This window comes from Pseudopipra pipra, chromosome 2 (assembly GCF_036250125.1).
Source record: "Pseudopipra pipra isolate bDixPip1 chromosome 2, bDixPip1.hap1, whole genome shotgun sequence".
NCBI lineage: Eukaryota > Metazoa > Chordata > Aves > Passeriformes > Pipridae > Pseudopipra > Pseudopipra pipra.
This window is the reverse complement of record NC_087550.1, coordinates 15,424,462-15,452,328: the sequence shown is the minus strand read 5'-3', so window position 1 is coordinate 15,452,328 and position 27,867 is coordinate 15,424,462. Positions and strand designations below refer to the sequence as shown.

The 27,867-nt window shown below is 40.1% G+C and overlaps 1 protein-coding gene across 4 annotated transcripts in view; it reads left to right on the top strand.

Moving 5' to 3' along the window:
* APP (amyloid beta precursor protein) overlaps positions 1-27,867 on the top strand; it is a 204,243-nt gene that overhangs the window by 117,905 nt on the left and 58,471 nt on the right. For 2 of the 4 annotated variants that reach the window (XM_064644008.1, XM_064644009.1), the window contains exons 7-9: positions 9,998-10,165; positions 20,858-20,991; positions 27,787-27,861. In XM_064644008.1, the coding sequence (XP_064500078.1) occupies positions 9,998-10,165; positions 20,858-20,991; positions 27,787-27,861 (377 nt within the window). The remainder of the gene's footprint in view (positions 1-9,997; positions 10,166-20,857; positions 20,992-27,786; positions 27,862-27,867) is intronic. The other 2 variants (XM_064644010.1, XM_064644012.1) reach the window with 1 other exon arrangement.

Below are 27,867 nucleotides of genomic sequence, written 5' to 3'. Positions count from 1 at the left end.
ATGAAGTGTGTTTGTTGTGCGTGGTGTGGATGGAGACAGAAGGGTTGGGTTTTTTATTTTAAAGCAACATTAAATAAAATTCAGCTGCCATATGTAGCAAATAACACAGGAAACTGTGTGTGGGTTATCATGCACATGTGTTGCTGAAGGATAGGGAGTGTCAGTTCCAAGCAGGAAGAAGCACGAGCTGGTTTGGTCTCTCATATTAACAGCAGTGATGAGTCATTTTGTGTGATTTCTGTTAGATACCTGTTTGCAATGTTTCTCCATTAATTAGTAATTCAGTAAAAATAGGAGAATTTAGAAATAACTATGAAGAAAAGTGATCCTAACAAATGAGTTGTATTGGGGAGGGAAAGAGGAAATAGGAATGCATTGCCCAAAAAAGAAGACATGGAGTGAGAAAGAAATCTACATTTTTAAAATTTGTTTTTCAGGATATTTTGTAGTTATTAACATAACTGCATTTTAAACTTTGAATTTTACCCTAGTTCATGGACAACATAGCAACACAGTATTTTTAAATGCTGCATTTCTCTTACAATACATAATTGAATTAATTATTCTTGTATTTCTATTTTAATAGGTACAGTCCAGTGTGGTATAAATCTTACTAAGATAGATGCCACTTTTTCTGCAGTGCTTATATCTTTACCAATAAGTGCTGGAGATGGTGGCAGGAAATGAGATTAAAGACTACATTTTAAAAGAAAGGAATTGTGACATGCAGCAGGCAGAGGGAAAATGGCAGCTATTGGGGCAGTTGTGAGATGAGGTAGAAAACATCTGCCCTGGCTTCTTTCCTCTCTGCATGCTTGGATGCTTTGGACTTCAGTTCCATCAGAGTCTTACCTTTTGCAGGTGGCAGTGTCCCTTTCTTTTGAGCCGTGGTGCCAGCGTTTGTCAGAGCAGGTTTGGAGCAGAGCGTGCTGGCTATGATTTATCACACCTGCCGGGTACAGAAGGTGCTTGGGAAAAAGCAGAGACACTCGGTTTAGGCTTTTCTGTTCACTCTACATGGAGATTAACTCGCTAATCAAAAGCTTTAAAGCTTTGCTAAAATCACTTGCAAATGTTTCTTTCTAAGGCTGGCAACGCAGTCTTGTGCGTTTCTGTCTTATATAACTGTTGAGTGTTTTGCTCAGTTGTTGGAGAGCCATTTCAGTGAGGAAGGGGGTGGGAGGAGTTTATGTTTAAATCTTTAAACCAATTAAATATATTTCCATATGTGAGCTTTTACCACCTGGGGATAAAACGCTGTACTCTCACTGGTACGCGAATATTGAGAGGAAAAAAAAAGAAAATAAGTACACTTGACTTTAATGGGATTTTGGATGAGTGGAAATGAGGACAAATTAGGTAGAACATGTTTCTTTTCTGAGGGTGACATTTCAAAGAGGTTAAGATGCTTAGCCTTCAAGAAAGTCGTGTATAATCACATGAATGTAAAATATAAAAGAGATGAGGTGAACTATTGAAGCCACCTCTTAGAAGTCTTTTAGAAAGGTATGATTAGAAAGGTTCTGATTTTATGATGAGAAAGCTGATCATGAGATGGTAGTGTGCTGTTTTTCCCAAGTCTAAAACTTCCCACCTTGGGTGACTGTGAGGGAAACATGCCTTGGTGCAAGTGAGGTGAGTCCAATCTGTTACCGGTACAGGTTTTCAGTGCAGTTCTGCCACAAACCTTTGGGCTTCCTGACCTCCAGCCCTCCTGGGGCACGGATAGCGTGGGGACTGCCCCTGAGTGTGTGTAAGTGGTATCTGACAGAGCTGCACTATGCAAAGTGCATATTTATAAACATAAAAGTGTCCAAATGACTTACAGCTTATTTGCTTTTACTCCCTTGCTGCACATGAGAGAAAGCTTCCCACAGGGTCCCTGTAGTCCTGATGCAGGCAGCAGATCCAGCGTAGGAACTTCTGTGGTGAGCATCTGCTGGTGTCTTGCTGTTGCAAACAGAAAAGTTTGTCACTGTCAGTGTAAATGAAAGAGGCAGAGGGACCTTGTAGACAGCATGCACGTTAAGAATTTGTCCATACTATAGAGACACTTTGAAAGCCTCTCCAGATGAAGTGTCGGAGCTTTGTTCTTGTGTATGTAGCTCTGCTCCAGGCTGCTTTGCCCAAGCATTTCATAAAACATATCCTAGGATGCTCTTCACAGACCCTTTACAGGCAGTTTTATGTGTGTTTTATGAAGCTGTAACTAATATTACGTCTTTAGCAATAAAGAGCACAGTAGGTTTGTCCAATTCGAGAGGAGTTGCTTTTCATATGTGAAATCAACAAAGAGCAACTGTTCTAAAGCTATGAATTAGCGTCTCATTGTGGGCTGGTTCTGAGCCCTTTCTCCCCCAAATCAGTGGAATGGTTGCCATCAGCCATAAATAATTGAAAAGCATAAATGTAATGTTATACTTTAAAGACACTTGAGCTGTTGTAGAATCAATTTTTCAGGCAATTTTATTTCTCTGCATATTTTAATGAATCGTGACCAAAATAGCAATAGTAGAGCCTGAAAACTTATTTTCAGAGAAAAGGAAATTAGTCTTGCCTAGGGAATGAGGGAGATCCATTGGCAGGAGGATAGTATTTTTATTCGGTTTCTGCAGCAACCATATTTTTGTGTTTATTAAAAAATATGAACAAACTTTCCATAGCCCATTATTTACTTTCCTACCTTTTGTGAGAGACCATCTTTACTCTCAGTTCATATGGAGTATAGCAACAGACCCAGTTTAAACTTTTAGATATGCTCTTGCTGGGCTTCAGATGTTAAATCCAGACGATTGTGGGACTTCCATTGCAGGAATTCAGACAGTGAAATTATTGGCACATCTACATTTTTCACCTTCAGTCACAGGGAGATGTTAGCACTAAATTTGTGCTGAAGTATGGCTTGTTTATGAAGCCCTGCATGAAAACTGTGGCTATTGATTTTCGTCTCTGTGTGGAGCAAAGGAAGTGACTCTGCAGGCCAGGATTTAGGCAAGGGAGTGGCTTGATCTCTGCTGTCACTGTCACAGTGTCACAGGTGTCGCAGAGCTGCTTCTGAGGCATCCAGGCTCCGGGTGATTCTACCAGCATGTGACAGGCAGGCAGGAGCGCTGCTCCCCCTCACGTGCAGATGTTTGTGATTTCATTTCTGCTCTCCTTCAGCGCAGGATTTGACAAGAAAAATCAGTCCCTCCTGCCATACGACAAAGAACAAGCAATTCTGGCTTAGTGCTTCCTGTCAACATCACAGTCCATCAGATCTCATTGAAGGGGAGCAGTGGGGTCAGCCCGGCACAAAACACTTGGCAGCTTCTGCCTATACCTCTCAGCAGATGTGGGGGATTCCTCTATCAGTGGAATATTGCCCTTTAGCAGTTGGGTTTGTTTTCTCTGATTCAGGTGGATTTCTTTAAACAGTTAGGGAAGAATTTAAGCAGCGCTGCCTGACATGACATTTTAACTGTGTTTACAATCTGGAGTTGCAAGTGAGAGACCGTATGCTGGTTTCCTGGCAAGAGAGAATTAGCCTGATATTGGTGTGGTACCTCTTAGCATTATTGATCTAGCATGGAGGTTTTTTTCTGAGGATTTTTATTTGTGAAAGACTTTATTCAGTAACACCTACCATCTGTTCTAAGGCAAGAGAGGTTTTAACTCTGATTGCTAGACCTGCCAGTTGGGAATACTGGGATAATATTAGTAACATATGCTAGATTAATTGGGCTTTTTTTCCCATGCTCCATAACTTTGCCCCACTTACGTAGAATTGTAGAATCATAGAATGGCTTGGGTTGGAAGGGATCTTAAATATCATCTCATTCCAACACTCTGCCATGGGCAGGGACACCTTCCACTAGACAAGGTTGCTCCAAGGCCCATCCAAGCTGGCCCTGAACACTGCCAGTAATGGGGAGTCCAAAACTTCTCTGGGCAAACCTTTCTTCTTTGAAAGGTTATTATCATTCTATTGAAGTAAAAATTCCTTGTTCTTTCTAGGCTTCAAGACTATGCAATATGCTCTAGTTGGAAAGGGGTAATGTGTGATTGTATTCCCTATCACGAAAACATGATAGATTGCTATATGAATAATACACATTTGGATAACTGTACCAGATTTTTTCACTGTGGAATCTTCATTAAGAATGATCATCTACTCTAACATATGAACAAGAGCTGATAAAATTAACCTAATGGATTTACATTAGACTTAACCAATAGCTTTTAATGACACATTATAATTAAAAGCACAGCTATTCCACCATGATATAATATTTCATTATATTTTGCTTTTTTTTATGATCTGATAGTCTTGTTGACAGAAATGCAATATACTATTACTTTTTTGGGTCAAGGGCAAAAGTTCTGAAATACTAAATACAGTGTTGTTTTTTGTAAATCTGGTGGGTGGAGAGTAGTTTCCTTTGAAATATCTCCTGCCGAGGATCTACCAAGAATCTGTTTCCCTAGAGAAAATGTCATTTACTATATTGAAGCAGTAATTAATTGCACATTTTGTTTTGCTGTGTAAAAAGACTGGAATGCACTTTTGTGCTAATCCTCATAGTCACTGTCTTGCCACGTTTAGCAGAATTGTGAAGTTATGTGGAAATAATACCTTTTCTAAAACATGCATAAATTCATGAAACTATATTGACCTACATTTAAACTCAAGATGGATTTTTTGTTTGGGTTCTTGCCATCAGTGGTAACTTTATGGCACCTTAGTTCCAAATGTAGTTTTGTTGTGCACAAAAAATAGAAAATGTATTTTCAAATATCTGTTCCACTTCAGAATTGTAAGGCTTTGTATTCTAGCCAAGTATACAATTACTTTTTTTTTTTTTAAATTCTAAATATGCCCTTGCAGTAGCTTAGGAATAAACATTATAGAAAGAAATTCAGTCTTAATTGCACAGGATGGAACTTACAATTTTAGGGTATTTAACAGTTCTTGAAGAGCTGTCCTCAGTATTGCATTGAGGAGTCATCATTTATCTTTTCTCTGGAAAAAGTGTTTTAGCTTGTACACCAACTTTATTCCTAGAGCTTGTGCCAGCTTCACAGCTGTCTTCTCCTAATTCCAAAAACCTCTTCTGAAATGAGCTTTTGTCTCTGAATGCTCACTCTAAAATTTGGCTGCCTCTTCTATCCATATATTCAGAATGAGGAAGTTTTGTTTCAGTGAAATTATCTTTAAATATTCCCTTTTGATTAATTCATTGAGGAAAACAATATTGTGCCTTTTTAGAACACAAAGAGTGTAACTAAAGGACAACAGTGCAATTACTCTTGCCTAATTTTACTCAGCTAGTTAAGAAATGAAGACTAATATAGATACATGCATATTAATATCCTCAAACTATAGCTCTCAGTTCCTGAAGACAGAAGCCAAAACTACTCCAGTTGTAATTTTATATATTCTAGTGCATGATGAAGGGGAGCATATACCTCATGATATCTATTTGAGAGGTTTATTCCCTTGGCTTCTCTTGCATTAATCAGTTAATTACTCTGTTCTTTAGTGAGATATAAATGGTAAAATACGAGACTGTGATACCACATACTTAAGCAGCTGCACGTTTTGGGTTCTTGTTCAGAGTTGTTCAGGTAGGTCCCGTGTGAGTGTGACACAGTTTGCACGGGCAGCAGACACCTGCCAGTGCTGGTGAGTTGGTTCATACTCCCAGTACGATTTGTATGTACTTGAGGATATCAACCTCAAACTTGAAGGGCTGGTAAGTACAGAAAGGGTCATCAATACAATATATTTTCCATTTCAATGGCTAATTGAAAGAACTTTCAGTACTTACAAGCCAGCATGATGGTACCTTTCTACTGTAGCATGAAGGTTGATAGGTTTATCAGAGGTGTAAACTACACACGACCCAACTTCCAAGAGAGAGTGGAGTTAGTAGTCTGACTCCTCCTGTTTGTCCTTTTTTTCTTGAATCTCTTAAAATTAAATTTCTGGTTTAAGGTTTGGTGGTGACTGCCAGCATTTAAATGAGCTTAGTTCTCATGATCATGTAAATAAATTCAAATCCTGAAGAAAATATTGAGTAACCTTGACATTTACAGAGACAGAAATATGTAAATATGGCTTTAATTTTTTTCCCTGTTAGAAGTTTACATTTTATTTCAGATTCCTCAGTTGAAAATGTTGGTGTTCAGAGTGTAAGTCCCATGGGGGGGAAGCATGGATTTGAGATTTTAAAAGAAAGTAATTATAATTTCACTTTGATTTGAAATCAGTTTTCTTCAAGGAACAGGAAAAAAAATTATATGGTAATGAAAAATTTAATCTGCCATTCAGAACTATATATTTCCCTCTGTAAAAACTGATCATCAAAAGTATCTAAAATGTTTGTACATAAATTCTAATGAGCTCTACTTACAGCATTTTGGTAAATGAGTGCTTATGAAAGTAATTTGTGTAAAGCCACTATAAATCAATGTCCACATACTTGAAGACTGTGTATTTCCTAGGGTGCTCAAATCTGTGCTTTTCAAGGAAAAAAATGTTGCTAATGTTTAGTGTAACTGATTAGTTTTCAGTATATCACTTCAGCTGTTTAATTTAAAAGCAAATCAACACCTGCTTGGTTAGAAACAACTGATTTTGCCTCAAGAAGCTGAAATGAGGAAAGTTGAATTATACTTTCCTGGTTACCTCAAAGGTAGTTTGCCATATCTGAGGTTTTGGAGAATGGAGATATTGGTTACTGGGGTCTTCAGTTTAGGACATAGAGAGGATGGGAGAAATTTTGACTGTTGGAGAAGGATGGTTTGAAAACTCTAAGCGGCTGAAAACAAAATTTGGACTGTTTATGAATCTCGGTTGTGGTAAAGGCTTGTCTTCTTCAATTTTACCCAGTTTCCTGAAGCCAAAGGCAAAAATACGTCTTTGTAGAGGGAAGAGTGAACAAGTCCCTTAAGCAAAGCAAAGCTCACTGGATACGAATTATTTGTGGTATCAAGTAAAATTACACAGTTGCAGAAAGAATCTCATCTTTTGCATCAGTTTTCAGCAACAGGATTGATATATGAAGCAAAGACAGCTTTTAATTTTTTGATGAGTCATTTAGCAGTGTGTGCTACCTGCCTGCTTCTAATGTCTGGTAATATAGCTTATGCATTGTAGGCATTAACTGCTGCACTTGGTAGCAGTGAAAGGAAGGGGAAATGGCATTTGGATTAATAGCCCAAGGAAACCCACTGGATTTCCCATCTCAGCACTTCATTTCCCCATCTTCTCAGCTGAGGTGGTGCAGCTGAGGACCAAATGCAGTGGCTTTTTTCTGTAAGGACAAGTGGTGGGGGTATGGAGAGGCACATGAGGAGCATCTGGCCCACCAGCAGGAGTGGTGGGACCATATCCCAGGCAGTGAAGCTAGATTAAAAATGTATCTTTGCCCCGAAGAAGGGGTGAAGGAGCACTGCTCTGAGCCCTCCACAGAGAATGGTGGACAGAGTTGATGACACTGGGAAAAGGATGACAGGAGAGAGAAGTTTCCTAGGCTGGACCAGCCCCAGCTTCCCTCAGACAGAGTAGGCATGAAACAGTGAACAAGAGCATTTCCCCTTCTCTTGTTTATTCTTCATTTAGGTCATAAACTTTAGGACAGAGTAGAACATTTCACTCTGTGATGATGTAATTACCATTTAGGTCTCCCCAAGAGCAGTAGGGTTGGCTGTGTGGGCTGGGGGGAAGGATGTCACCACCAACCTGGTGGGAGGTGACAGGTCAGGCAGGGGGCCTGTCCTCAGCTGCAGTGCTTCAGGCTTACTCTTTTTAATATGTTACTCTGTGGTTTCCTGAACACTCATTCAAGTGCATCTTTGTGTGTATAAATTATTTAAGTTACCAAAGAGCCCATTCCTTGCTACCACTGGTGTCGGTTGTTTGATAAACAATCGCCTTCCCTTTTGCATGTTCAAAGAAAATCTTTGCTGCTATTTCTGTCAGAGAGGTACCTATAGGGAAATTTCAGGTTAAATCTGTGAACTGTTTCCTTCCTCATAAAATTTAACAGTGCAAAATAAAATAAATCAGACTCCATAGCAGAACTAGCATTTTGAGGGAAACCTAGAAGGCACCTGCTGGTGTGGGTAGAGGTTGGCCCGTAGTCAACATTAACTGTGAAAGACTGAATTGTTGAGACCTTTGTGTTTTTTTGAAATGACATTTCCTGTCAGTAAAAATTCTTTTGATTATACCTGTCTGTTTAATGTCAAGAGTCATTATTCATTTTTAATTGACATGTGGCAGCTCTTCCAAGGCTGTGCACAGTTGGCTTTATGTGAAGATTTGACTGTATAATTGGGCAGCATGGCTGGATTTGATTTTAAAATAAATCAGAAGAAACACTTGTATACTAAAAATGGTCTATAATTAATCATATGGTAGTATACAATTAATTGTAATTAATGGGCTGTGCAATTAATTATACTTATTTTGGTTTTTTTTTCTGCTAGTAAGAAACTTAGTATTCCTTTCCCCCTAATTGCTTGATACAGAATTGCAGCATTTGTTGCACATCCTTGATGGGTGCATACACTTGGATCTGTTTCTTTCAGACCAAATATATGCTCCCTAAAATTGATTCTTGACTTTATTTATAGTTAGAATATGTGAATAAGTTAAACACAAGTAGAATTGTTCTTATATTGTATATTTAAGGAAATGCAGGTATACTGCCAGCGATGATGGGACATAAAAATTTATTTATGAATAGCAGTGCTCTCGACGCTAGTGAATTGATGGATCAGAACAGGCTCTGAAAAATGGGATTCCTTGTAGCCAATATATGAGAGGTGATGAGTGTGCAGGAGAGTTCCAGTGCTAATGCACTGATATTTCTTCCTACCTTTCAACCTTCAGGGATCTGCTTTCCACAAAACTCAAATGTATGCAGAGACTTGAGAAGCCTCTAGTTGAATGTGGCAGTTTGTCTGCCGATGAAGCGCGTGGGATGAAAGCAAATGAGGGGTGTATTGGTGTTTAGCATTATGTAGATTTGAAATGACTTATGCAGCACATTGAAAGATAAAACTGTTTTTGTCTGTTTGGAACATTATTGGTAAAGGGCTATATACATTTACATGTGTAATTGGCTGAACTCCAAATTGCAGGCAGAATTTGCTTTGTTTTCCCTTAATTTGTGTGGTTTGGTTCTTCCCTCAGGTTTTCAGATGTTGCAGAATGTAGGCAGAGACTGTTGCAGGTCACAGTGAAACACAAGCACAAACCATTTTAATTTTTTTTCCTTTATGTATATTCACTGGAGATGAGATTTCCTCCCATGGATGGGTTCAAGCTCTGACAGTAATTTTATATATGTGAGCCCTTGAACTATGAATTAAAAACCCTGTGCTGGGAGGTTTTCAAAAGGGAGTTACTTCAACAGTGACTATATATAAATAGGTGTCTAAAAAGAATTTGTCTTCCACAATAACGTGTAAATGAGTTTTGGGATTTTTTTTTGTTTGTATAAGCTAGGAGACCTTCTCAGTTTGGTCAGAGAGGGGATATATAGCTAAAAAACAAAAGGAAAAAATGTGACTCCTCTTAATTTCAGATGTTCCCCTTCCAAATGGGTATGGAGTGGGCTGCATGGGCAGGAATCTGCCCAAGGCTGTCGGCAAACCCCACAGTCAGCAGTGGTTGTACCCTCTGGCCTGGAAGCAGATGAAATGTCACACTGGTACCATGGCTACCATGCTGGAGCTTTTTGAGGGCAACACCCCTCAGTGTGTGTGGATGAAGTTGCTAAAACATAAAATCATAAGAGTATGGGCAGGCTTAATGGCAGGAATCTGAGTCAGTCCAAAAATCTACCTTCATTGTCTCTGGGGAAGGGTCTCCTCTTCCCTGAAACACCTCCTGGTGCATCTCCTTCCTCGCTCCCACGCGTGGGCACGGAGAGGCACCTGACGAAGAAACCGAGGCGATCCCGTGTACACGCTAAATGTGGTTCCTCTGGGTCTCTGTGACTAGAGGTGTGCTCTGAGCAAGCCGAGACGGGTCCGTGCCGCGCGATGATCTCCCGCTGGTACTTTGACGTGGCCGAAGGAAAGTGCGCGCCCTTCTTTTACGGCGGCTGCGGCGGGAACCGGAACAACTTTGACTCGGAGGAGTACTGCATGGCGGTCTGTGGCAGCGTCAGTAAGTGCCCTCCACGGGGCCTGGGCTCTCACTAACCTCGGCCGCGGTCTGTCCACACCTCCGCTCACTGCTAGATCCTCCTCAGCCTCTTGCTAACCTGGCGTGGGAGTGGGGGACTTCTTGGTGCTGTAGGTGGGGTCTACAGTAGGTAGCCTAGAGCTTAACACTTCCTTAGGCCAGGCCTTCGCACTCACCTTCTCTTAATTTTCTGCCCAAGCGTCCTGATGTTTTGTGTGTGTCTCTCTGTGTGTGTGCACATACAATGCATGTACAGGAAAAATCACTGGCATTAGGGAAACCTCAGGTAAGTTTAGAAATAGCTCGTAGCTTTTACAGTGTATTTTCATGTATTTCTGACCTTTTTGTAATCAAAGCTGAAAAAATAACAGAATGTTTATTTCCAGGGTTTTTTTCTTTTTGTTTGTTTGGGTTTGGTTTGATTGAATACTTCATGTGTGTTTGCAGTGAAACGACATTTGATTTTTTAGGTTTCCCTGCAGTGCACGTGGATGTGGATCACCTCCCACTTACTTTAATTCAACCATATGTTTTGGTGATCATTTTCCCTGAAGAAAAGTGTTTGCACTGTTATTTTTGGTTTGAGAAGTATGGCTTTCTCCAGCATAGGGCACCGAAGCTGAGGAATTAGACCCTAGATTTATCGGCTGGGTTTTGAGAGCCTGTGGAACACTCCCCTCCCGTCTGCCTTGCAAGCACATACTCTTGGGAGAGTGGTGGCTGCCATTTACATCTGGCACATTAAAGAGTGAGTACGTATCTCACTGCCCTGCCTGCTCACAAGGCATGGAGGAGCAGAACAGAAGCAGCATATTAGGGCTTCTTTTAGTGAAATATTTTCCTAAGTGGGCCTAGGAGTGTTTGCAGTAAGCACAAGGCTTAAAAATGCACACAAACAAAAGCAGAGCCCTAGCAAGGGGTGCTTTGTGTGTCATGGAGCAGAGGAGCTGACCTATATTTTACTGGAGCAGAAACAACAGCAGTCCTAGAGGCACGATTGGTGCTCTAGTGCTCCAGCTGCATTTCATCACAGCCTCTTTTAGAGCTGTTCATGGCAAAGCTCCAGGGAGGGACATGGAGAAATCTGCCACAATGTGAGTGAGGAGGATACCTCCTGGACTGTGATCAGCTTCTGCAACAAGACACAAGATGTAGTGAAAAGAGAGATCTGTGCAGTAGGTTGGAGTGAAGTCTAATGTGTTTACTAACAGGACGTTTTGAACCATCAAGTTCCTGTGTTAGTTAAGATGTTTCCGGAGATGCAAAGCATGATTTGTCTCTGATTGCATTCTCTGTTTGCAAGGATAAATGATCTTCTCTTCTAAGACTGGCAGTTTTCTTGCAGCATATGAAGTCAAAAGTGAAATGGGAAACAATTTCTAAGTTCGCTATGTATCAAGTTCATTACGATATTCAGATAAGCCCTGGAGATTTTGCTCTGTCTTATAGAAGTTGTCGGGTTGGGTGTTTTCTTCCTCAGATTGATTTCAGTAAAACAATGCCAAAACCACTGCCATTTGTGTTCTTTCCATAGTTCTCTTCATGTATTTTGGGATTCCCAATTTTTGGTCTAAGTCATTTTCTCTTCAAGGAAAATGGAGCTGGCTTGAGTACTTGAGCTGCTTGACTTTATTTGCACAACTCAAGCTGATTTTGTATCTCCCAGAGGTTTTTTTTCCTGTTATCTTTTTTTCTTCAGTAGTTTCTCACACATTTTAGTCTATAAGGGTACACTTTCCAAGCTATTTTAGTTATCTTTTTATTCCTGGTTTTTCATGTTATGTCAGTGTGTTCTATACCCTGATCTATACCGTTGTTATTTTTGTTCCTAAAGCAACTTTTTCTTCTGATTTCATGTACTGTTTCAGTCTCACTGTGCTGTTTCTCCTTATTCTTCATCATTTTACTGAATAGAAATTGTAATAAAAATAGTTAGCAGTGCTAAATACAATATGTTTCAGGACTGAAGTGACATCTTGTGTTTAGTACTGATATAATGTTGCTGAAAGAGGTATCACGGACACCACCCTCACTCCAATCCCACAGAAGAAAAGAAAAACAGTGGAGAGGTTTCCATCTAGGCCACTCCTTTTCTCTCCTATCCTTTTTTTTTCTTTCCTCTGTCACCCCCAAGTTAGTCTTTCTATTTGATCTTTGTGCCTCCCCCTCACTTCATGATTTTTTATTTAATTGCTTCTTCATTCCTTTTCTCTCCAATGTTCACATTATTGTTGCTCCCTTGTGTCCTATTAAACAAAAAAAAACCAGCAAGCCTCTCTTAGGCCGGAGACAGGATGGATGCTAAAGCACAGCTTTCCTTTGTCTAGCTCTAGTTTGCTTTTCAGGATAAAGTAGTTAGATTTTGCAGAGTAACATGCAATAGTGGATAGCATCGAGTTTCTCTTCTGTAGTGGGATGTTCTGTTGTCACAAATACTCATATACTATGAAATCTGAATACTAATATCCTGAACATGTTGTCTTAAAAAAAAAAATAAAAAAATTCATGTTTTATTCTGCTTCTTTGCTGAAGTCTCTTTGACATGAAAAGGTGAGTCTGTCCTGTCATGGAAAGCCTTAGACTCTCTCCACGATCAGCAGATTTGACTGGAGCTCTGAGGTCTGACAAAAATAATTTCTCTGTTGGGTAGGAGCTACTGCTGTCACAGTTTTTCTCCGTTCATCACCCAGCTCCATGGAAATTGATGCATAATTGCCTTAGGAGTAGCAGGCTTGAGGGATCTTGTTACCAATTCCTTCAGCTTGCCAGACCACATGCTCGGTCTCTATTGATTTTTAATAAGAATGTTCAGTACTGTCTGGTTTCTGTTCGTACAAGGATTCAAAGTTCTACTGTGTGACTGTCCATAATGGCTCCTTTGAAGTCATTAGGATCTGTCAGGCAGTTAATTCGGATTTAATGACCTCAGAATGGGTATGTATTGACAAGAATAAGCAAAAATTATATATTACTGCTATCAAAGGAATGATTTCTGTCTTATTATCATACTGAAAAGTAATCTATTGTACTACCTTTCTTTACTCGTCTGTTAATTGTTGCATTTTAAACACCATTAAAGCTACAGGAAATTTTTTTTAATGAGCACTACTTTGAAATTACATTAATGTTCAAGTCTTAATCTGGGGACTTGAGCTGAAAAAATCCATTCTCTGAAATGTGCTTCATTTGTCAGCAGTTCAATAGGAGACAGTTCACCTCAGCTGCAGGAGCTGCTGGGAGCCTTCAGAGTGGAGTGGAATTCATGGCACTGTGTTTTCATTTGTTCCTCACCTGAAGTGGGAATGAGCTGTGTTCTGGTAGCACAGTCACTTTTTGAAAACTCTGACATAATATTAAAATGACCTTTTATAGATAGGTAGAAGGTTTTTTATCACTGTACTGAATTGTGTGACTTGCAACAGAGGGAACCAACAGTGCTCGGTGTCATCAGTTCCCTCCTTCCTTGAGTAAACGCTGAAGGCAAGTAGGAGGTTTAAATGTTATCACACATGAGTTTATTTTCGATCGTTTCAGAGCACCATCCCAAGTTTTTGGGTGAATTTAGGTAGAGTAGCATTTCTTCTTTGGGCTAAATACTGTGAACTTACAAACTTGCTGAACCTCTTGGTGATTTTTAAGTGGCAGATGCATTATTTTGAGTGGAAGATATGAGAAGAAACACACTGAAAGCTACAATTTAATAGTATACATGGAATTGCACACAGTGTAGATTAAATATGGTACACCAGACTGACTAATATGGGGGATCCACTCTTTCTTTTTTTTACAACAGTGGCTTACAAGGTGATACTCTTGTTGTCCATCTTTTTATTTTTTTGCTTCTTTCCTGGGCGGTTGCTCATTTTATTATATAAATTTGCACTTTTATTTATTCATTATATATATATATCAATATATATATTTATTTATAATATATTTGCACTATTTATTTTTATTCACTTTGAACCACACATGGAGCCAGTATTGGACTGGGCCTTTTTAATAAGCAAGTGGGTAAAGTTTAGGATTCAAAAAGTTTCATATACAAGAGTTAGACTACTGATAATTTCAAACACTAAGAATCTTATTAGTATGAGGTATTTTTGTGGACACTTTGCTGTACCTTTTTTTGTTGGGTCTGACCACAGAATTTTTTGGTTTGGTTCTTTTTACTCTGTGGAACTTGATAGCTCTTGTTTACAACCTTGGCAGAAGGCATGGTCAGGAGAATACTTCTGTCTGTATTTTTATTTGACATGACAGGTGAAGAATTTAATGGGTTTTTTTCCTCTCATAAATATTTGAGCTTATGATGGCAAGCTGAAAAAGAATGACCTTGCAGCAGAGTGCTGCAAAGATGCTTGAAGAAAATGTGCTTTGAGGACCTCCTCCCAAGCATGAAGGGAATCAAAGAACTTGTAGGAGGGTTATCTGAGCCATTAATGGACGAGATGTGTGTTGATATGAGCAAGGCAAAATTGTGTTTGTCAAAGTTGGTGAACAGGAGGTTGCATTCATGGAGATGCAATGAAAGTATGATTGCCAAGTTCTAGCTGTGCATGAGTAGGAAATGTATCTTGAAGTTCTTACACAGAAGGATTCTTATATGAGAAAATGGAACTTAAATCTATTTTAGATGGCAGATATCAACTTTAACTAAGGGAATAGATGAGGAATAATAGGAGTATGGTATGTTTTGCTGGGTGTTTTTTTTTTCCTTCAAGGAATCTCTGTGAGGGATTTTACTAAGCTGTCTTTCAAGCTGCCTATTGTTTGATGCCATACCAACTATTTGAATTATAACATAGTGAAGGAAAATAGAATCAGTCTTTGCAAAGTAAAGTTCAAGGCAGAATGTAACTTTTAAACATGTGATTCCTCTATCTCAAAACACTTAGTTTTAATTATTTTCAGGCACAGGTTGCTACACGGACCTGTAATTATTCTTTGAATACTAATGCAAGCTATGAAATATTGCAGAAAACATATGCTGTCTTTTATGACAAGTAGTTTAGCCTTGGTGGGTAATTAAAACAATGAGATAACCTGAATGTTACTAAAGGAGAGGGCATCCCTCTGGAACAGCGCATCCCGTTTCATTTGTTAACTCTCTTCATGTTACCTGTGCCTGAAATCTCTTTCAATTACACTAGTAGACAGCTTTAAATGACGTGCTTTCTTATTCAATTCAGAAACATTCATTTAATCTAACAACAAACTTTCGGAAGCTAAGAAGTGGCCTGAAATTGAAGGTTGAGAAGTCCAGGTCCCAAAACTGGTGACTCTTTTTGCTGCTTCGGATGTGATCCCTGAACATAGAACCACTCCTACTACAGGGGGCTTTATTTCATAACTCAGCAGTAACACACATGAATTTTTTCAGAAAGAATGTATTTGGTTTTACGTAGTCTGTTAATCCGTATTTTGTCTTCTCAGAGTCCCCACCATTGTAGTCAGAATTGATCAGTTTTTATGAAGGACACTTTTCTTTCGAAGACTTTTTGGATGTCTTAAAGATAATTGTCAAAACATGAAGACAAAGCAAATGTGTGAGATAAATAAAACCCAGCTGAATGGTAACGTGATCAGGCTGAGTGATAAATATGTAGTTGAAAGAGGTGAGCCTTAATATCAATGCATAACCTGATGGGAGTTTGTGTCATTGAGCATCCTTGCTGAAAGTTAAAAAGTGGGCAGCTGAAGTTGAGTGGCCTGAAGGACAGGAGTACCAGGCTCTGACTGTGATCAGCACAGTTCATTGTTCTGCAGGCAGCTTCCAGGCAGGGGCATGCTGCTGAGTTACAAGAAGAAGATGTGGCTCCCATAACTCTTGCTAGTCTAGGGGTGGTGCCAACACTTGGAGCACAGCAGTGCTGTCTGTTTTCCCCCCAAAACCTTAAAAAAACAGCAGCAGCAACCTGCTACTTACAGGTAAAATACTAAAACCGGGGATATATCTGTTTTCATCTCACAAGGAACTCTGTCCTCCCCTTTATTCTCTAGTTTTAGACAGGGCTCAGAGAGTGGTCTTGGTGAAAGCATCTGTGAAGGGAAGGTAATAAAAGTGAAAAAGAATGGCCTATTGCCTGCTGGTCCTCTAGGCTGCAGTGCAAAGAGTGAGAATGGTTGTCTCTATAATGCAGTAGATTATATGTGCTATGTAAGGACATGGTGTTCCATGCCCAGTATGGATAGAAAGAATAACAGTTCAGCACACACTTTTCTCCAAGCAATTAAATTATATTAAATGTAACAACTTCTTATGTAAAAATGCATCCTTTTCCCTACACTTAAAATAGTGCTGGTTTGCTACAGTCTTAGATAAACCTTTCCCAGCCTTGTGTCATTCAGCCAGTAATTTCTCTGGTTTGTAATAAAAAGGTGATTGTTATTTTCCTTCCCTGTTGTTTAGATTCTGTTCACTGGCTTTGCCACGCTACTGTAAGTGGAGTAGCTTGTTCACAGAAGCAGGAGCATCCCACCTTGTAATCACAGCTCATTTCATGAGGCAGCAGCAGCAATAATAGAAACCCTTCTTGCTGGAGATATTCCTTTGCACTTGTGATTGTCATAAGTGCTGTAATTAGTTGTGATCTTAGTCAACAACTGAAAGCTTTGATCTTAATCCTTCATTAATGATTCAGTTACGTATGTGGAATTCAGAGGCAGTGAATGCATCCACTGAATACCATATTGTAGTTGGGTAATGCTCTCATTTCAGATGGTTCTTATATGCAACAACCAGTGTCATACAGCAAAGGGGCATCTACTGATCCTTTCACTTACATGAGATGGGTGAATGGCTGCTTTTTCTTTCACTGGTGATGCTGATATGGATTATTTATTTTTATGTGAAGAGTAAAACAGGATCTGGGGGGCACATTCTTGCAGTTTTTTGCCTTTTGTTTTTCTTGATCTTCTGTTAATGTGAGAATTGTTGTTAAATAGCAAAATGTGTAGTGCACAGTTTGTGGCTGTATTATTGAACCTCTGCTGTGTCTCCAGGAAGGTTAGGATTTTAAAGTCTGATAAATATTTTAAAAATCTGTTTGCGAATTGACAGATAAAATGGGTGCAAATGTGAAGAAAATGTCAGCTGATGCTGCATTTCTTTCACATCTGTCAACACACACTTTTTGATCAGTCTTCATGCAAATAGAATGAGTTACCTTATAAAACAAGGCAGTGCATCCTTCTAAGAGCAGGTGGGGTCATGAAATGAGATCAGGCTGCAGATTTTTAAGGAATCCTTTCATTTAGCTGATTTCTGGCCAAATGTTCCCAATTTACTGTTAGAAAACATGCAGTACATCTCCATAAACAAAGCTCCCAAATGTGTTGGATTGCAAAGGATCGGTTTTGTGCCAACAGCCCTGAAGAAATTTTGCAATGTTTCTGCTTTATGCAGAAGGGAAGCTCAGGGTTTTTGTAACTCTGTCTTTTTCTCCTGGGGTGCCAGCAGCTGGGCACTGTTATGGGCACATTTCTGCCTAGCATCAGTTTCCAGCCATCAGGCCTCAGTTGTTTCTTTCCAATAAAGCTGTTGTTAGGAATCTTTTCTTAGGAGAGATTTTCTAAATCAGATTAGTAGTACATTCCCTGGTGGGTGACTGTAACTGATTGAGCTTCTTAGCAGGAGACAGGTCTCCCAAGCTCCCATGAGTTCTTATGCCTGTTTCCCAGCCCTCCTTTTTTTTTTGGGAGCATGCAGTGGAGAGGCCCCATATGGCCTTTTGCTGAAGGTCAGGGGTGTTAGCGCTCCCCTCCTGTGCAGTGCTGCTCTTCATCAGCGTCAGCTTGGGAGAGTGTATTACAGTCAGGTGTCAATGTCCTGCCCTCATCCTTTCCCTGCTGCTGGACACAGCCTGGCTGTCTTGGGAATCCAAGCCTGTGGCGTTTAATGCCCAGTCGCTGTTTGGTTTTGCACAGCTTTTGGAGGGGTCTTGGTGCTCTGACATCCCTGGCACCAGGCACTGAAGTCAGATTTTCCAGTTCTCAGCACCTGCTGCTCTCACCTGTTCAGAAACACAGCACCAGGCATTTTGGTGGAAAGTAAGGATAGTGTCCGAAAATCCAGCCTGTCAGGGCTCCCTGTGTGAGACAGGAGCTTTTGAAAATCAAACCTTGAATGCAGAGGTGGCTTAACTGAGCTCTAGTGCAAATGCTGGTGACCTTTTTTCCTGTTTAATAAATTAAAGGTTAAATCTGCATAATTTATTGGACAGTTATTTAGATTGTCACTTCTTTCCATTCACATTTGTACAACTTGAATTCAGTTAGAAAAAATAAATCCATAAAACATGGAGAAGGATGGTGAATGTGCTAGAGCTCTCCCCCATTTCATCCTCCTATGCTGAACCCCTCTGTGTGCCACAGAGGCAGAGAGAGGAGGATGAGGGAGAGGGGAATCTCTTCAGAACCTGACTGAAAGGTGGAACTCACTGCCACACCATAGTGTGAATGTTAAATCTCATGCAAGTTTGTTGGGGAAAAACATAAAATTAGATCCATGGAAGAAAAATCCAGCAAGGTTAGTTAAACATTGCAAAAGAGTATTCCCTGCTCTTGCCAGAGGGTGTTGGATGAGTCCCTGGAAGGGATGGCCTTTGCTCGGTGGTCTGACACTCTTAAATTCCTTCTTGCTTTGAAATAACATTTTCTCTTCATTTTCTAAATGGAATTAAAATGCATAATACTTAGCTGCAGCTTCAGGAAAGATGAAGATGAAATTGATTTGATGCTTGAGAGATTAAAAGGCAAAGACGTAGAAGTCGGGAGCATTACAGAAATGTTTTCACTCAGCGTGAGCTTTGGGTGATTTGGTTTTGGAATTTGCTTTCACTGGCTGTTACCTTTCTGGCAGGCAGCACTGCACCCCAGCACAAACCAGGTTGTCCTTGAAGATGGGTTGTCATCATTAAGAGTTTAAAAAGAAAGAAAATGTTAATGTTTTTATAACAGCATCGTAGACTTTAAGTGGTCTGAAGTAATAGTAACCACTGAAAATATTGAGTGGCATCCTGTTTTGTGTGTCTGGAAGTTTATTTGTTCCTGTTTGATTGTTACAGCACTTCAGTAACAAAGTTTACCATCTTACAAAATGTAAACTTGTAATTAAATATTTATGAAAAAATATAATGATGGTGGGAGGAGTGATGCTTTGCACTGCCTAAGATTTCTCAATTAGGTTTTTTTTATTTGCTTGTAGATTATTATTTTTTTGTTTTGAGACAAGCAAGGCCTTTCCTTTGATCCACTGAGTAACTTGGAAAATCCACTGTGCAGTTTATACCAACAACACCCAAAACCATTCATGCGTATTGCAGAGAACATACAGAGATACCTCAAATGCAGCCAAAATGCATTTTTGATGCTTTTGGGGTTATACATCTAAGGAGAAAAAGGTTGGATTTGTAGTTAAGATTTTCTTTAAATTTGAGGATATATTTCATTGGATATATTTCATTTCACATTGTACTTCTAACTGATGATTTTAATTTTTTTTTTAAATAATTTAACATAGATGTGCTTATATTTGAACTCGTTTGGGGGGAAGTGGTCATAAATAAATATCGGTTGCTATTACTCATTCTGATCTTCAGATTCAAGTTTGCTTTTGTTGAAGACATTGAGAAACATTTGGGATGTGGGAGTATCCTGATTTTTCCCTGCCTGTATTAGTCTATGTACTAAAATGAATTACCTCTGTAAGTGAATTTCACTGTAGTACATGTAGTCAAACTCATTTAAAAAAAAAAATCCTGCACAGGTATGTGTTTGTTCTGTGTTTCTTTGGCAAAATTTTTAAACTAACTTTGCAGTAGTTGAACTAAATGTGACCAGGGAGATGAAATTAATTATATAATAAAATATTTAGGCACAATGTAGTTGAAATAGTTGATCATCATTGGAGAGTTTTTTAATTGCTGTTATGGCCTAGCACAGAAATTGCTCTAATTAGTGCAGGGGTTGTTGGATGTCAGTGTATAGTGAGGGAACTGTTGCTCACTTTGCTTGAATTGTCCCAAATGCAAATCTTTCCACTGCCACTGTCACAGGTATCACTGAGTTACCTGACAGGAACGGTCAGCAATTAGTGCAAGCTGGCTGGTTATTTCCAGCATCTGTGAGGGGGTTTCTTAATCGAAGTTGTTAGAAATAAAGTAAATATCTGTGAGGCCAAACTGTCGCTAACGAAGGATTTGAGATACTTCATTAGCTACTGTGGAGTCCACAAGTGCTTTAAAATGTATTTGCATTCATACTTAGGAGTTACAATTTACCTTTTAAAAATATACTAATGTACAAAGCATGTAACTTTGCAAAGGGCTTTCTGCTGGCTCTTGGACTTTAGTCATTGCTAGGCTTTTTTCCTCACTTGGAATTTTTCCTTTGACAGCAGTTTCTAACCTGTTTGAAGAACATTGCTTTGTTCACTCTGAAGAGTTTCTCCTGGTTTATAAAATGGGGCAGGAGGGGAAATCCTGGTATATTTGTATATATTTGCTGTAACATGCTCACCTAAACCACATTTTTATATCTTCCTCTGATGCTAAATGAATGGCTTTATTCCAATGGAAACTAGAGCAGATGCTTCTTGCTTGGTCCAACTAAATCTTCCCTGTACCTAAGTAGAAATTCTGCTTTTCTTCCCCCTCTCCTTCCTCACCCCAGTCCCTACCACAGCTGCTAGCACTCCTGATGCTGTTGACAAATACTTGGAGACACCTGGAGATGAGAATGAACATGCCCATTTCCAGAAAGCCAAGGAGAGACTTGAAGCTAAGCATCGTGAAAGGATGTCTCAGGTAAGGGGAGATCTCTTTGGGGGAGTTTGTCTGTCAAGTCATAAGATGCTTGTGATCCTTCATCTTTGTCTTTCACAAGGCTTCATCCAGGTGCTCTGCCCATTTGCAGTGCTGTAAACACACCATTTTCTGCCTTTCTGACTCTATCTAAGAATTCAGCCGCCTGACACACGTTTGTGGTTGGGTCACCACCAATCATAAGTCGCTACAGTTGCTTGTGCTGGTTAAAAGGAAAAAAAAATCTGTTGAAAATTGTTCTCATCTTTGTGGAAGAGTTTGTTTTGTGAGATTATTCTTGCTTTTAAGTAAAGAACTTGGCCACTATATTAGTTGTCCTTCCCTTGTGGCAACTGAAGGATGTGGCTTGTGATGAGCTTTGTTCTCTGTGTGTGTAGAAACAGGGCTGTGCCCTGGGGTAGTGTAGAATCACATATGTTCATCCAATGGTCTTGAGCCTCAAGGTAACGTGAAATGCGTCTGAAGCCAAAGAAAACAGGAAAAATTGATGCTTTTGAACTGAAAATCCAAACTGAATCAACCCTTTTCTTTCCTTTTAACCAAACAGATTTGTGTAGCCTGAAACTCTACACTGGTTTTAATCCTATTGGACACTGTAAGAGATAAGTTATCCACTCTCTCAGAAATAGGGCTTATAAATGCCAATAAAAAATGGTCACAGTTCTGCTCTAATAGCAACAAAGAAAAAATATAAGAGATTTAAAGGAAGGCCTGTGGTGCATATTTTTTTAGGATGGAACAACCAGAAAAATTTAATGTAGTGTGATTCAGATGCACTGCATATATCTGTGTAGCCAATTTACTATAATTTTTCAGTGTAACTTTGTTCCCATGATGCATTTGCAGTGTTTCTCTCTGTTACTGATACATTAACCTTTAGCTCTGTGCTGTTATTCTAAAAATGAAAATTTGTATTAATTAAAATGAAATTAAGCTCTTAGTATACTGGCACTGTAGCTGTGCCTGGCACTTTTCTGGTAAATAGGGCAGGACATCTTACCTGATACTCTCACCTGATCTGTGCAAGACACATACTGAGAATATGACACTTAATAGATAGGAAGGTAGGTGCTCCTCATCTTCCTGGGAAGTGCTGTAGCACGAATAAGCCATCTTCTCTTTGACTAGAGAAAATAGTGCCAATTTAATGAACAGGGAATCTGGAGGATAAAAGAGGCACACAGCCTGCCTGGCAGAGGAGAGAAATCCTGCCCTGGCTGGGCATGTGGAGGGTTGATGTGTAATGCAGTCACCACCCCATTATTCCTTCTCCTTGAAATATCATTTCTGTAAAAAGCACTGTAGGGGTGGATGTCCTGAAAGCAAAGGACAGTCAATGCAAAAGGCATAGCCTTCAGATCCCCACCGTGGTTGCAGGTTTGCCTCCAAAATCCCAATATATAAAGCTGAGTAATGAAGGGCAGTGTCTGGGTGAACTGTGTATTTTCTGTTTTCTACAAAACTGTGTGGAAAAACGCTGCTCAAATGCACAGGCACCCAGAAAACATCACAGAGACCGTGCGGCATCAGCGCTCGAGGCCAGCAGAATTACCCGCGCAAAGCACTGAGCTGCAGCACCAGGAGACTCGAGGGTAAACGCACTGCACATTTCATGTGTGCTTTTGGGCACCCTCACATCTGAAGGCTGTGGTTCAAGGGTTTGGCTGGAGCTCACCCGGGTGCCCTCGTTAGCACAAGCCCAGCCATCCTTCCTGTCTGCACTAACGAGCTGCGGGTGAGGCAGGTCAGCTCCCTGTCTCGCTGCAGTGTCACTCCTCCAAAAACAGCTCAAATAACCAGCTCCGACCAGTTCAGCAGGCGAAATCAGACCTGGGAAACAGCACCACGATAGGTACATTAAAAATATAAAAAAATCAATCATTAACTTGCTTAAGCTGCTTATGAAATCACTGAAGGAGGTATGTCTTGAAGCACGCAGACCCCCTGCAGAGTTTTGAAGATGAGAGTTAATTTAAGTTTCTAAAAGTTAGTTTTCCCTTCTATGAGCAACATTTTGTTACAGCATTGAATTCTCCCTGTTAACTTTTCAAATGTTTAAATAGTAGCAGATTTTATAGCTAGCTTACCATTCCGTGTTTTCATATGTGAACATCTGTGTCCGGTACCACTGGTTCTCTTTTCTGGCAATTTATTTTAACATAGCTTTTTACATTTTCTTTATAATCAGGTATGTTCCTAATATATATTTAACTAGGTGTTTAAATATATATTTAGCTAAAAGGTAATCTGAAACTCTTATTTGTTGTGTTAAAAACAATGCTGAATACATTAACTCAGTAATCCTTTGCTAGCAATGTTTTTCTCTTTAAGAAGAAAAGAAAACAAGTACCTAGCTAAGTCATCCAGCTGCACCAAAATTATTATTTTTTTTTTTTTAACTCAAAGTCCAATTTTTTTTCAAAGCGGAGAAATGGAGGCTTATAAAGCAGCAGAAATGCCCATTTTTCTTCCATTGAAAAGAGAGGAAATGATCACTAGTTTTAGGGAAATGATCAAATCAGTCTTTAATCTCGATGAATGTGATAATCTGAAATAGATTGGTTTGCTCACAAAATACAGATATTTCTTTTATTTAATAAAGCAGTGAGTTTTAAAATAGTATTTGATTTGATGCACACTTTGCAACAGCCAGTTAAGTAATAAAAAAATCAAATGCATTTTATTTCACATATAAAACATAATCATCTAAAGAGTTGGAAGGTTTATCACTAAAAAATTATATCGAAATAATCAGGGCAAATGCAAATATTCTGCATGTCCTCTTTCTGGGATTTCCCTTTGTTTACCATGAAATTCTGACAACTCTTATTTCTTTTTTTCTTGTATGAAGATGTTCTCACAAGCAGAGACCCAGCTTCAGTCAGTGATTGTGTCACCTCATAGTTCACAGCTCATAAAAAACTCTTTTACTGGGGGAGTCTGTCTCTGTGCTCCTGGTGCATCTCTGATTCGGACTCTTTTAATCCCTTCTGCTCTCAGGTGCCCATCCCTTTAGACTGTGGATCATGGAAATTTTTTGCACCACACCTGAAGCCATAAGGCTTCTAAACCTTCCTAGGCAGTACTCTAAAGAGACTTACATTAACCTACAATTTTAAGCTTTTCCCAAGAATTATTAATGCAACCCCCATACCAGGAAAGCTCCATTCCCATGCGAACAGGATACTCATTCAGTGATCCAGGCGTAACCTTTAAATGCTTGCTATTCCCTGACGTATAACTGGGAGAGGTCATGCTGATTGCAAAGTACCGTGGTTCTTGTTTCATCTTCTGGTACAATTCCCCTTTTCCTCTTTCTCTTTTTAGTTTGTTACCTCCTGCACTGCTCCCTTACTTAATTAGTTGCCACTAAATAGTCTGATGAACCAGATACTGAACCTTACTCAAGGGAGCAGTATATTTATACATTTCTCTCCTCAGACATCTTGTGATGTCCTTGTATCTTAAATTTGCTCTTCCTCTGGCTGTTTACAGTATTTTTGGAATCATAGCATGTAGAGTCCTTATGATAGAAACTTAATGATACCTTGTGTCCTAGAATAATCTTACATCTTGAAAGTTTATTTCCAAAGCAAATATCTGAAAATACTGCAGTCCTCAACCAACCTGAATAGAGCTGGTGTTATGTTCAGGATTTTTTCTGATTCACTGCATGCCACTTGTTCCAACATCCTGGAGAGGTTTTCAGCTAATTTTTAGTCCTGGGGCTCTATAGAATCATAGCACGGTTTGTATTGGAAGGGGCCTTAAAGATAATTTAGTTACAATTCCCCTGCCGTGGGCAGGCACACCTTCCACTAGAGCAGATTGCTCAAGACCCCTTCCAACCTGGCCTTGAACACTTTCAGGGGTGAGGCATCCTCAGCTACTCTGAGCAACTTGTGCCAGTGCCTCACCACCCTCACAGTGAGGAATTTCTTACTAATATCTAATCTAAGCATACTCTCTGTCAGTTTAGAGCCATTCCTTCTTATCACTGCATCACTACTTTTTTGCACTACGTGAAAAAAGTCCCTCTCCTGCCTTCTTGGAGGCCCCCTTTCAGACACTGAAAGCTTCCTGTAAGGTCTCTCTGGAGCCTTCTCTTCTCCAGGCTGAACAACCCCAGCTCTCTCACCCTGGCCTCACAGAGGAGGTGCTCCAGTCCTCTGATCATCTTCATGGTCTCCTCTGGACCCACTCAAGCAGGTCCACATCCTTTTTAAGTTGGGCCCCAGAGCTGAATGTGGCACTGCAGGTGAAGTAAGGGACAGAATCCCCTCCCTTTTCCCTGCTGCTCATGCTCCTTTTGATGCAGCCAGGGATACATTTGGCTTCCTGGGCTGTGAGTGCACATGGCTGGCTCTTATTTGTTTTTTCATCCACCAGGACTCTGAAGCCCTTCTCTGTAGGGCTTCTCTCAGAGCACTCATTGCCCGTCCTGTATCAATGCTTGGCATTGCCCCAATCCAAGTGCAGCACCCACACTTGGCCCTGTTGAACTTGAACCTGAGGTTTGCACGGGCCTGCCTCTCAAGCCTTCCCAGGTCCCTCTGTATGCCATCCCTTCCTCTAGAGTATCAACCACATCACTGAGCTTCATGTCACTTTGCTGAGAGTGCACTCAATCCTACTGTTCATGTCCCCAACAAAGACGTTAAATAATACCAGTTCATGTATTCCCTAAATTCCACCGTCTCTATTACTGTGTGTGGGAAGGCTGTTTCCTTCCTTAAAACTGTCAGGCTAGTAGGATTACCCCCTCATTTACAGTCAGGGCTCTTTGGAGAAGTTTAATGATGTTATTACCAGAAAATGGTCAAGACGTAACATGGAACAAAAGCCCCTGACAAAGGTAGATGCCTTATTGGTGTGACTTTTACCTTCTCGGTAAGCCAAGCTTCAGGCAATCACCTCTGCTCATCTGATTGCTGTAACCCAAATGCCTGCCATAAATTCTTCTCTTGCAGATATGCTTCTGTGCTCCCGTGTAAAAAATGGGAGTGAATTCTGCTGCTTTCAATGTAATGAGATTTTTGTACTCTTGATAATGAATGACATTTTCCATACTGCCTCCTTCCCTCTTGCTGACCCCTACAGCCCTATTTCAAAAGGAGTCTGCCAGGCACTAAGTCCTGAGTTCCAAAGAAGTTTGACTTTGAAATGGCTTACTACTTAAATCTCAATCAGAAGTTGTCATTTTCCCTCCTCAAAGCCACCAAAATGCTTGAAGAGCCATAAATCTGTGTCTCTTTCATAGATCTGTGCTGTCAGCGAGGGAGAATAGGTTTATAAGTGCACCGAGGCCAAGTTATTGAGGCCAGAATCTCTTATTGATAAATAATTTCAGTGATACTGAGTTGATCTGTTTTTACTATGACTGCTTTGTTGCTGTCTTGAGATACGCTCCAGGGCTTGGGGTGAAAAGGAGGATGAAAACTTGACAACAAAATCCTATATATGGAGTCAGTGTAGAGTGCAGGTGTCAGCGTGCTGGGCAATCAGTAAGGCCTACAACTCTGTACAGAACTGAGAAGGATTACTTTTCAAGATCTGGGGCTTCTAAAAGTCTCCTTTGAGCCCACGTTTGTGGAAGGCTTTTTGAGGTCACAGGCTCAACCAGATACCCTGGGGCACCGCCACTGCTGTCCATCAAAGAGCTTGATTAGCAATTTCCAGTGGGTCGGAAAACTGGGAAGACTAAGACAGGAACTAAGTGGTGGAAGCTCAACTTGCAAACATGAGGCACAGCAGGTCTTACTTTTCCTGCCTTTGGTATTGGTCTTGGTAAAATTTCAGTCATGCATGTGAATTTTGAGCCTTTTTTAAAATCCTCTTTGACTATTTCTATTAAATGGTTTGAAAGTGTGTGTTTTATTGAGAAAGGAAGTAAAGGAAATGCATGTTGGGAGTAATTGCTTCTAGGTTTCTTCTGTCATCTTCAGACATGGTGCTAATCCTGCACATAAACAGGTCACCTATTTGTGTGCACTGCATTCAGTGAGAACAGTTGTTCCTGCATAAAATGTGTTACCTGAGGAGATTGCTGTCTAGGTGTGAAATGAGTAAAGGCCCTAGGTAAGACCACAGGAAGGTTTCAGATGTCATGGACAGCAAGTAACCCATTCCCTGAGTATTGAAATGCTGCTCTTTGTTACAGGGCAAGGTGGCTTCTCACATTGCTCAAAGAAATGGTACTGAAAGTTCTCCTGCATTATTTTTCTGTCAGTGTTGTACTTGAGATGTATATTCAATTCTTGGAGTGTTGCTAAACCCCCTATTTCTGGGCAAGTAGGTGGATTAGCACAAGTTATGTGTAATTTTTGATCTGTCCTACTCGAAAGCCAGCGATCAGCCCAAATAAACCTAAAAAAATTTGTGGTGACAATTAGAATGAGTTGAAATTCACTCATTTTGTCCAAGGATGTACATAAGTGGAAGCAGTTTTCTTTCTGTCTGAGATGAAAAAGGATCAGTGTGTATTTCAGCCATGGAGACCTTCACTTCCCTTGCTCGAGGGCTGGTTAACGTCTGTGTTGCTTCACAGTGGAGTTGTGAAGGAGGGCTTGGCACGGTGTTCAGGCACAGAAGTACCATCTTTGTTTAATTTAATAACAGGATCTTACCTTCGTTAAATGTTGCAACCACTTTTTTTATAGAGATAAAAGGAGGAGAGGAATGTAAAAAGATGACTGTTGGAGCTGCAGTGCTTGGCTGTTGCTAAGCCCTGAGACGAGAGGAGAATAGGAAAGTCACGCTCCTTGTTTTGTTCACTAGGTCATGAGAGAGTGGGAAGAGGCAGAACGCCAAGCAAAGAACTTGCCAAAGGCCGACAAGAAAGCCGTTATCCAGGTAAAG